We start from the raw sequence: 12,110 nt of genomic DNA on the forward strand, positions 1-12,110 counted from the left end.
TACGAACACTACAAACATGACTGTAACTCGTAAACAAGGTCAAGTAGGGCACATGTTGATATAAACTTTTTTTATTGTTTTTGTGTCCAATCCATCCACTGCAATACTTCCCACATACTTGAAAACGCCCTGTATATTCGACGATAGAATGAATGAGATACTTTTTATTCAGCAGGTAATTTCTATGGATTTATTCTCGTGTAAGCCAAAGAGATTATGCATAAAATTTTTTTTCTTTACAAATATATGAATTTGGGTGAGCATGATCCGCAAAATTCAACGTGTTAGAGTCAAGAACGCGGATATGTGACATATTCCTACCTTTTCCTCTGACCCATGGAATGGGTTATGCGCTTATAGTTGGCTCATTTCCATTTACAATGCCCTCCCTACACGAGCGTACCGACTGGAGCATCGCGCCGCGAAATCTTTTGGAGGTGCAGCTCGAAAAGTACACCGTCGAGCACCGTAATTCAGTCTGACACACTCTTGACGCGACAATGGTAACAACATTCCCGCTTCTTTGCGAAAGGCATGCTTCGCTCGTCGGTTACGGTAATTTTATGCATATCGGAAGCGAGTCTCTAACCCTTCGTCACGCCGAAATGGCGACGAGAATATAATTCTAGGAGAATATTTCGGAGGCGAAGCGAGGAGAGACTTCGCTACAATGTGAATGGAAGCCGCGTCTTACCAGAACGAAGTGTAGCAATAAAAGAGAGCTGAACCGTGCGCGGTTCTCGCAATCCTCACTAACATGTTTCTGAAGTGCACTAGGTGCACTCGCAGAAGAGTCTAATTGAGCGTGAAGCTTTTGAGCCCTTATCTGGCTTCCGCGTCATGAAAATATAACGCACTACGCTCTCTTCGGCGAAATCAGACGCGAAGCAATTTAATTTAGTATTTTACTTCCGAGAAATTTATGAAGCTTTCTCAAGCGAATACGAAGTCATTTATTAACGTGTAATAAACAAGCTCGAAACTGAGCGTCATTATTGTAGACAAGACATTAAATCTACGAGTAAAATGAATTTTTGGTACATAGTTCTAACAGCGTTGACAGTGGAGAATTTAAATACTATGATAAATGGATATAATTACATCAAAGTCCGTGAAATTATATTTAAATCACTCTCGCTTGTCACGAGAGATTTCACTGAAAAGCAACAAAGTTTATTTCCTGTAAATACGCGAACACGATGTATATTACCTACGTATCAAACGTCCCATAAAACGTGTGACTTATCAGTGCCGTCTTGTACCGTCGTTAGAGGCTCAATGGCTCTACTCCAAGTCGATTATTTTTCCGCCGCAACAATACGATCTGTTTGTTTAGCAACGAGATATATCCAAGTCAGTATAAATTTCGCCGTTCCGTCTGAATTTGTGCGACGTGCGGCGCTTCTACGTTTTATAGCACATTTCCTCCAGTTTACCAAGAGTATCGCACGAGTGTGTGAAGCCGGTCACACACTGCAGTGGAAATATCCGCGCCACCCGATATACGTCGCGCGAAGCCAGAAGCTTTTCTTAGCCGTCGGTCACTGACAAGAAACGAGATCGCCGGCCACGGTCCGCAAAAGCCCGTGCATTTCCACATGACGGAAAACGCCCTGGCGTCTGGCGTCCGTTTCGATATCGTTTCGCGCGATTATTCGCCGGCATCGAATTTTTTTTTTTTTATCTGACCCGGCTCGGACAAGTCGGGCACTCGAGCGCGAACGATCAGCGTGTATTTTCGGGCATCGTCGACGTTGAAGCGTTGAAGCGTGGATATCGTGTGGACGGGGATAAATAACGTATATATTGCGCCGCTCAATGCGGCGTTTCGCCGTTCCGCCGTTATTGTCCCCCGATCCGGCGACGCGATGTCTCGCGGCGCCGAGACGTGATGCAATAAAAAATTCGCATTATACGTAACGCGCGCGCGAGAACCGAGAGTCGTTCGGAGTCGCGTCGCGTACTTTGGCCCGTCTCTTCACTCTCTCTCTCTCTCTCTCCTTCTGGCGCACGTTTTATTTCGGACGCTACCGAGATATTTTTGTCGATCGCGTGCTCCCCCTTTCTCTCTTTCTCTCTTTCCGCCCCACCGGGGAACCGTTTGCCTACCTTGCTGCACGCGAGGAATAGTCAGAACCGTACCGAGCCTGTAAATTTGATGTGAAAATTATAACTGTCGACAGAAATTTCAATGTTTCCCCTAAAAAGGGTTGGTTCATCCGAGCGAGACCATTTTTTATTTGTAAATAAAATATTGTCATATAAATTCTAGCAAACAAAAAAACGTTTCAAAACAAGATAAATGATCCACGATAAAATAATGGTTTTTTGTTATTACTAGCTTTTTATTTCGTATACCTAACGATGTTATCGACCCTTTGTATGAACGTCATAAATATGTCACAAATCTATTTTCAACGGAAACCAATTTCTTTACCGATTCTTCTTTTAACATTATATCGTTCGTAGAGCAGAGAAATACGCGACGCTGCCACGTTAAGCCTGTAAGAAATATCCAGGGTGCCTAATCACATTTCTTGTCGAGATATCAGAATTATTGGAAATCCCGGAACGGAGTCAGAAGCGAAACGAGGTGCCAGCCGAAGATGATGTTCAATTAATTGGGTTCACGGCCGTAGTTATCAGCCACGATCTTTCAGCTCTCTCCGTGCCTGGTAAAAAAAAAAAGAAGTCGGTAAAAGCGAAGAGGACCAGATCTCTCGTCCTCTGCAGTTTACAATGCGACTCTATTCAGACGCTGCGCCTCTTATTTAGAATAGAACAGGTGCAGTAATTAAGGACGCTTGTGGCAGCATTTATTTATAATTAGATGGAAAATGCAACGTCACAGGGATAACGCTTAAATGTCATGATACCGTTCCCGTTTCCATTGTGAAGCATGGCGCACGGCGCAAAATGTAATTTAAAATATTAATTGTGTGCTGCAGAAAATGCGCGCATGCAGTATTCGGAACCTGGGGAGAATCGTGTTTGTAATTGTCACATTCGCAAGCCGCCGTGCTTTTGAGTAATTCCAGTACGATTAATTAATACACGGATATATAATAACTGTCTGACTGTGGACATGGTAAATATACAAATGATCACATATTTCGTTAATGGTATTGTTTCTACAAAGATATTAAATGGCGAATGTTTATTGCTTTTTAAACTCCTATTTTAGAATTATTCGACCATTTATTCACTTTTCCTTTTATAAAAATTTTAATTTATTAAGTTCATCATATTCGATATTTTTTTTATATTTTTAACAATAATCATGGTAATTAAGATTTACAGTAAAATTATATTTAATTGAGAGACAGTCCAATTCGGTGGAAATCAAATAAATGGGAATTTCCGCTTACACCTTCGTTAAATTCCTAAAATACCTCATTTTAAATCTACTACGAACAGAGAAAGCTGACCTTTTAGCATCCTTTCCTAAGGAAAAATCGACTCCGAGAGAATCGGTAGGAGAGAATTCAAAGAGAACTATAGCAGAGATAAAAATCTAGGACACCTCGCGTTTACGTGAAACGAGAATGATATTTAATAATTAATGCCCGGTACTCGCGCGCGACGGGACGCGTCTGTTTTGAAAGGTGTGGATTGAAAGGCGTTTTGAAAACCTAGAATGTAACGACAAAAGATGGTTATTGAAGCACCGTTACTCTGGCAACACTCCAATTCCAGAGGAAGCATCGGGACTGAAGCTTTCTGTGGGTATACATCGTTTCACACTCCACTCGACCCAGTAATTACGTCAAGTTTGTGGATTCCAAACTGTGTTTCCTCCTCTCCTATCCCTTCCCCCCCCCTCTCTCTCTCTCTCTCTCTCTCTCTCTCTCTCTCTCTTCTCCGTCACGCAATGGAAACTTGCGAAATAGCTTGTTGCTTCGATCGCGTTTCGACGACGACATTTCGAGCCGATCGATGAAGTTTGTATTCGGTGCTTTCGCGTGTAAACCCCTTTTGTCCCCCGCAATCCCCACTCGAGGTCAAATTTAAGCCGATGAGCAAACAACAATGTAAGCGATAATTCCTTCATTTTGAGAAAATATAAAAGGGTTCGCAAGAATAACTCAACGTGAGACCCAGCCACTTTGTCGTGTAACACTTCTACTATCAAAGCGGAGACTCTAAAGCTGCATGTTACGTGAAAAGAATTATGTGTGAAGACAGAAGTAATTAATATGTATATTACCGTAAAACATTTCAAATTTACTTTCGCCAACTCATACTTCTATTGTGTGCTCAACAGCTCATTTATTATATTATTTACTTTACAGTTAATATAAATGACATATAATTCACGTACCACAAAGGTGATCAATAAAATATTTTCAACTAGCTTTTGACAAAAGCTTAGTAACTAAAGTGTGTGGAAGTTTAGGTAAAGGTACCAATACCCGGACACTTATAAGCATAGGAAATGTACCAATACCTGGACACGTATTTGTGTCTGGATATCTTTAAAAAAATATAAATTTATGAAAATAAACGTTTGGATATTATAACTGAAGTTTCAAACTACAAGAAAAAAATACTTTTATCTTTAATTTTAATTCGCGTTATACTTATAAATAATAAAAATGTCCGGATATAGGGACATGTCCGGGTATTGGTACCTTTACCTTAAATGTTATAATATGTATAAGTTATACAGTTGCTAAAGGTTCGATAATAGTATCGATTTATGATATTTCAATCTCTTAAGTCTCTTGAATTTTCTTCAAATATCTTTTGGATTTTCGTGCTCGGACGTTAGAGAATGGTACGCATCAACAAAGTTTCACGTCGCTAATGAGACAGTTTGCAAACACTCGGAGAGCTCTTTCCGTAAGTTTAACGTCATAAATATAGCAGAAAAGCACTTGAGCGCAAATAATCTTGCGAAATTTATGTTCCAAAGAATTACAACGAATCTTCAGGAGACATATTTACATTTCTCCTAACGAGCGTCGTTTAAAGTACACCAGCCAGTGTTCTTTATACAGTCCCCGCGTTTCTCCGGTCTGCTCTCTCTCAATCAGCACTTCGCGCCACCAACTTCCAAAGCGCATATCTCTTTTTTTTCGATCTCCGCGACATAATTACATTTCAAGAAGCTTACAATACACGCCGGAGAAAAAAGAAGGATTGAACTCCCACGCGCGTGTGCTGCATGCGAATTTTAATATCGGTGCAGTCCCGCGATTCATCAACTTGAATGCAATTTTCCGCGTATACATCTTCCCGTAAACGAGATCTGCATCCCGTACACGTTTCGCACGGGGAGATGGAAGGTCTGAGCAATCTCTTCCACATTTTTTTCCACATACGTGGAACTTCTTATCGCGTCTTATTTTCATAAATATAGAGATTGTGCCTGTTAACAAAGTTAACAAAATTTTCGTAACAAATCTCTTACATAAGCCACAGCTTGTGACGAACAAGAGAACCCAATATAAAATTTTTATATTTTATGGGAACTTTTTATGTGATCCTATTAAAAAGTCTAAATATTTTCCGCTAAATTAATTCTTTAAAATTTATTATTTTCCAGTTTGTTATATTTTTCTTTCCAATTTTCTTTTTTTAATTATAGGAAGTGTCATGCAAGATGACCAAACAATGGTATATAAAAATCACTTTTTAGAATGCTAGAATTTTATTTTTATCAACTTGGACTATTATTCCGCTCAATGACTCATTTCGTTACATTGAAAGAAATAATATAACCTTTAAGAAATCAAATGATGCGTTAAGAACTCTGTGCAAGAATTATTATTTTTAAAGAGTCTCGAAGAAGTATCTACGGTGAGCACTTTTTCTAAAACGGAACACACTTCAGCGTTTCGACAATTTGAGGAGGACACGCCACAGTGCACAGTGAGAATTACATAATCCCATTGCACCACGCATTTCCGCGCTTTTAACGGTCGAAAAAAGATGATTTAGTCCGCGAGCGCTTAAACGCAGGCCGTGCATTATGACACAAAAATATGATTACCGTCACCGCGCTGCGCGCGATCCTTAAAAGAACGGAGATATGTATTAATTTATACCGCGCCAAGAGTGATTTTAAAGTGTCATTAGCGCGGCCGCCCGTTATAACGAAATTATAATTATCTATTCTCTCAGTGTGTGTGTGTGTGTGTGTGTGTGTGTGTGTGTGTGTGTGTGTGTGTGTGTGTGTATACACATATATTCTCCATTCGTTCCCCGGTAGATGCACAAAATTCGATCTGCCTCCCTCATCCGTATCGATAATCGATACTTGAATTAAAACACGCACCAAGCTTCGGGCATATTTGCTCAAAAAAATGAAAGCACGTGCTGTAGGGCTAAATTTTAATTTGAATCAAAAACGCACACGTTCTGTCCTGTTTTCCCGCACGCACATATTTTCGATGTAAAAGTCAATTTTTCTCTAACAAAAATTGGGATGGACATTTTTTTCTAACAGTCGTTTAATTTTCAATTTTGTACATACTCGAAATCAACGTCCAAATAAAAATCCCGTTGCGATAAAGTGAAATTAAATAACTTCAAATTGGAGGAAAAATATCACATTGTATTTTTTCATTAAAGCTAATGCCATGGAATTCCTTCTTTTTAACCGCTAATTGCCTAAAAGCATTCATTTGAAATTCGAGAAAGTTCAACATATATATTTTTAAAATTTAACACGTTATATATATTTAATCATTTAAAATTAATGTATACACGTCGTTCTTAACACATTGTTGATAGATTGTTATCAATGCGAATTTGTTTCATTTAATAAAATCTTTTTAAACAATTTGTTTAATTCCCTCAATAACAAATTATATATAATGACATATATGTATGTGTGTATGTATGTGTATATGTAAAATATATATGCGCATTCATGAATAATTTGATTATATATAATCAAACTGAAATGGAGGAAAGAGAAATAATAGTAATCTATAGCCCCACAAAATTATACATATCTCGCGAATGTGACCACGGACGTGTGGCACGCGCACTTTAATGCGTTTATTGGTATAACATGCTAAACGTACCACGTATATATTTTCACGAATCTAACCGAGTTATCCCCCGGTACGTGACTATCGGCCGGGGTGGATTTCCGAGTGTTGTCACGATTGATTGATATGTTTCTTTCGCGGGGCACGTGCGCCGGTTCCCACATCGAAAAGTGCACGCAAACTCCCGCGTGGGGTATTTATATAACACGCGATAATCCGTGAAACGTGCAATATGTATTAATAATACGTAGACCGGCGAGGATTCGGCGACACCGTCGTCCCAGAGCGGGGCGGGAAAGAATTCATCGAAGTATCTTCATGGCTCCTAAACCATCCATTTCAGTTCGCGCGTACGAATGCACGAGATATAAATTCTACAGGTGCATACGCGCGTTGCATATGGTGCATTACCCTTCAGAAGTTGTTCCGTTACCGACGTTTTTAGAATTTCGTGCTCCGGGATACGTGCCGCAGTTCTTGCGAATAGTCGTGTATGATTTGTATGCCAGACGTGTAGGACGTGTGCGCTCAGATCGGAGCGGAGGTATGTTTTGAAATGGAATAGAGGGGAAAAAAAGAAGGATATATATAAGGGGAGTACGAGAGACAAACGTTAAATATTTTCAAGACCTACTTCCGCTCGTCAAAACAATGAAAAAGTTTGTTTATCCTCCCCAAATTATACGTGCGTCTGCGTTCAGAAAAAGCTAGTACATCATACCGGCGGTTTATTTATCATGTACAAAATTGTGCTCCAATTTGAACAGAAGCAGTACCATACCTCAAAATAAGTAATAATAATAAAGGAAGAGTGGTAAAAAATCTGAGTTAACAAACTTTATGAAGAAATTGGCGATCTGCAAAATCGCGGCGAACGTTTGGTTGATTACCGGCTTCGCTGCTGATGCTGTAGCGACGAGAGATCAGGTTGAAGGATTCGAACGACAAATTGGCAAACTGGATGAGCGCGCGCGTACAAGAGATAAAAAATTTTTTTTCAAACTTTATTTTACCCATTGAAATGACGAAAAAGTTTGTTTATCTCTTCCGAATTACAGGTAAGCTTCGGCAGGCTCGAAAATTTTATTTAAAAAAAGCCAACAGGCAACTACTCTCCCTTCACATTTTTTAGTAAAATTTCTCTCAGAGAAGTGTACTCTAAAAATATGTTTTGCATATGACTTTTGAATATTTTATACCATTAAAAATGTAAAATTAAACGCATAAAGTAATTACTTCTTAATAACGTTACATGATTTTAAATTAAAAAAAAATTGAGTTTTTCTTTATCTCGAGAAGCTGTAATGTTATTTTGTTTCATAAGGCAAATAAAGCTGCGATTAAGTAAAAAACGCAATCGCGTAAAAGCAAATGGATATCGAACTAATCTCTTATTATTACAAATTCTTCTGTTTCAGGCAAAGAAGCCTCGGATACTACCGACGATATAGTCCGATTTCCTTAAATCTTATCGCAGCTCGTCAAGAACAATCATCAATAAAATATACTGTAAGAATGGCCAATCCGAATAATCGATTTAGTCGATAAAAAAATAAAGAGAGAAAAGAATATGGAAATATAAAAGAGAATAAAAAGAATTGACAAACACCTTTATCATTATTACACGACGACTAAATGAACCAATACGTAATAAATCAACAGATTGATTTTTTAGAACGAAATATTTAAATACTTGATTGTTGTACATTTTTTATACCGAAAATAATATCGCGGAAAGAACTTTTATTTTATTTCTGCAGTTCATGTTAAGTCAGCAACTTATATATACTGCTCCGAAACAACAAATAAATAATTTAAGAATAAGGAAATATGAATAGAAAGAAGTTTAGCGGCAATTTATTTTTTATATTCCGTGCTGTTCGTGAGAAATAAAGGATTGTCCTTAACCAGTCGGAGAAACGCGATCGAAAATCGATTATTCCTGGCCGTTTGCAGTGCATCGACGGGGCGCGTTGGCGTGGCGGAAAAAAAAACAACGGCGATAACGCGGTAGACGTCGCGTCGCACGCGCGACACCCGGCGGTACATCGCGGGGGCGACGCATTAATCGCTCAGAAAGAAAGAAAATCATGCGTCTCCTGGCCGACGCCGATACCGTTCCCGCACGCAGCATCACCGAGGATGTATCGCTGGACAGCGATGTTGGCTCGCGCGGATCCGAGAAGTGCGGCGGCAGCAGCAGCAGCAACGGCAGCAACAACGGCAGCAACAACGGGTGTAACAGCGGAATCCGCGACGGCGTCGGCTACGCGAGCGGTTACGACCGCGGCCAACGGTACAGCAACGGCAGCAACAGTAGCAATCACGGCTACGCGAGCGACGATTTCTGGGAATGTACGTCTTCTATCCGGCGGACGAGCTCCTGCGTATCTATGAAAATCCGATTCGGCGGTCCCTGCCATTGACTGTCAACGACGACGCAGCGGTGAACGTCGTTTACGAGGATATAAATCAGCAGCGTTATCAGCAGCAATCGCAGCAATCGCAGTCGCATCAGCAGCAGCGAATCGTCGTCACGAACGACGTCCGCAAGCGCAAGGAGAAAAAGCGAGAGACTAGTCAGACGGCGGCAAGCCGGAGGCAGCAGCAGATCGTGCGTAACGGCAACGGCGGCGACGCCGGTAAGAAGGAAGGACGACGAAACGAGGAGCAGCAGGCCAGGACTATGCAAAATAATCGTGCCACCGGCTCCGAAGAAGCCGCCAACCATCCCCTCAAGGACCTCACGCAGCCGAGTCTCAACGAGCCGCTCAAGCAGCACAATGGCGTCGCGCTCAAGCTCGTCCAGACGGGTAAGTGCATATGCGTTTCCGTGATTCCGCACGTGGTCGAGCGAAATCACGTTTAGCGAAACTAAATTCATCTAGCTCGATATGTGTTGTCATTTTTAAAGCGGAACTTAGAAATTGATTAAAATACTAATCGGGATCTTGATCGAAACTTTTCTCAACGAGCTTTCTGTTCGTTCAAAATATCCCTATTCACTCCAACGTTTTTTTCACCCCAATAATCCTCCAACCATGCACTTTCGAGTCCCACGTGTTTTTTATAATGTTAATAGCTTTGAAAAATTCCCCAAAAATTATTATAATATCTTTGTACCTTCGACTAAAAATCAATGTAAAGAACATTTGAAAATCATTTATTTAAATATTTTTTTATAACAATTATATGTTGACAAACACACGTTACGACTCGTTTTACTTAAAAAATCATAACTCACGAACAAATTGACGAAGCTTAATGAACCAAAACGCAAATTAAAGCTAAAAGTAGTGCGAATGAGAAAAAAAATATAAGGTAATTATTAATTCAATAGGAATACTTAATTTCGTCGCCGCAAATTTGGTAATTTTTAAATGGTACAGAAGGACTTTAAGGACTTAAAGAATGCTAGAAAAAGAATTTCTGAATAAGAAAAGGCGAATTTGAAGTGTGACAGATATTTTTTATGTAAAAAAATTAATTTTTTTTATATAATCGTAGCTCCTCCCCACCTCTTCCACCTGCCTCTGAGCCATAATAGACCTCTGTAGAATGTTAAATTTTTTTTTTAACGACAAAAATATTTTAAATACGGTTAAATTATACACAAAAATACATTTTTATCGAAAAAAATGCTCATTTACCTTTCACACAACACTGACGTAATCCTCCAACCATGCACTTTCGTGTCCCACCGAGATTTTGATTGTTCCCCGTTTCGAGAGTAAATGAGCTAGGACTTTGAAATTTTTACCTGAGGTTCCCTGCCACAATAACTTTTTTCCGGCGTGGAGGGGATTCTCCCACGATCGTTTGTTTTCCGGAACAAACGACTGTTAGAAATTCGTGGGACACGAAAGGCATGGTTGGAGCGAATAGGGATATCATTTCACATTTTTATATTTAATAATAAATCATATATGCGTTATCGAACGAGACGTGCATGGAGACTAGTGGAGTAAAGTAAAGGAAGGAACTGCGTATTTTATCGAGCTTCCAGCTTAGCGGAAAAGAAATATGTCTTATACAAACTTAATTTTCCCAGAACGACGCGACGCACGCACAAAGAATTGCGCTTCTTTCACATTTTCCCCGAGCGTATATCTTTCCGCATTCTTTATTCTCTTTCCAGGAGACTAATATTCGCATAGCTAAGTTATCGTTGCGCATAATGGCTAGGAAATTTGTGAACTGAAAAATCGGTTGGCCAACGATGGCAACGATTCGGATTATCCATGTATTTAATATACGAGACCATATAGTCGTAAATCGTATAACTTCTTGTTGGCAGCTTCAAACTTCTACGTGAGTTAGCTGTTATAGAGTATTACGTGTCTCGACTTGGCAGAAGTTTAATAGCCGTCGAGCGAAGATGGTTTAGGTTAAATCGGTAAACTGTATACGCGGAGAGATGATATAATGGTCTTTCTCATTACATAGAAATAATATACGTATATGATTTCGATTGTTAAACGATATTAACTTACTTGTGCTGAGAATTGTATTGAAAGTCAGCACAGATATTTCTTACCCATCATTAAATATACTACAAATTGTTAAGTAACTTTTAAAGTCAATAATGATCAGTATAGTGACTCAAAGTTTGATAAACTAGAAATCGATTTCACCTTTAACGAGAATGTCGAGAGAAATGATTTGTCATAACTTTTAATAACCAAATTAGAATCCTATTAATTTATAAGTCCCTCTCGAAGAAATTGAACAAAGAGTATAAAGTTTCGTTATCAATTTGTGTTCTGTATAGTTGGCGAAAAGTAATTTACTCTCAATCACTCACAACATAAAAGCTATTAAATCCTCGACATTTTATTATGAGAATTCTTGTCTCTAGTTTAGTTAAGGAATCTGTCATTAGCGAGAGCAATGAAGTGCTCTATATAAAATGTTGAGAAAATAAAGTTTGTATGTGGGGACACCTTTTACTTAATGTATCGCTATATAGGAAACCCAAGATACACCCAAGTTGGGTCTGACGCGGGATTAATTAAAGTTACTTGTTCTCGTTACCTGCATCTTTCTGCGAATATGTCACCTAAACAATTCGTCATAGCTGACCTTTTTTATCCCCTCCTTCCAATCGGT

General features: G+C 39.3%; 1 protein-coding gene across 3 annotated transcripts in view; it reads left to right on the plus strand.

Moving 5' to 3' along the window:
- The window catches only part of Stacl (SH3 and cysteine-rich domain-containing protein), a 59,372-nt gene that overhangs the window by 10,105 nt on the left and 37,157 nt on the right, over positions 1–12,110 (plus strand). For all 3 annotated transcript variants that reach the window (XM_071784185.1, XM_071784187.1, XM_071784186.1), the window contains exons 2-3: positions 8,420–8,510; positions 8,958–9,814. In XM_071784185.1, the coding sequence (XP_071640286.1) occupies positions 9,355–9,814 (460 nt within the window). In that variant the 5' untranslated portion in view covers positions 8,420–8,510; positions 8,958–9,354. The remainder of the gene's footprint in view (positions 1–8,419; positions 8,511–8,957; positions 9,815–12,110) is intronic.

This window comes from Temnothorax longispinosus, chromosome 7 (genome assembly GCF_030848805.1).
Source record: "Temnothorax longispinosus isolate EJ_2023e chromosome 7, Tlon_JGU_v1, whole genome shotgun sequence".
NCBI lineage: Eukaryota > Metazoa > Arthropoda > Insecta > Hymenoptera > Formicidae > Temnothorax > Temnothorax longispinosus.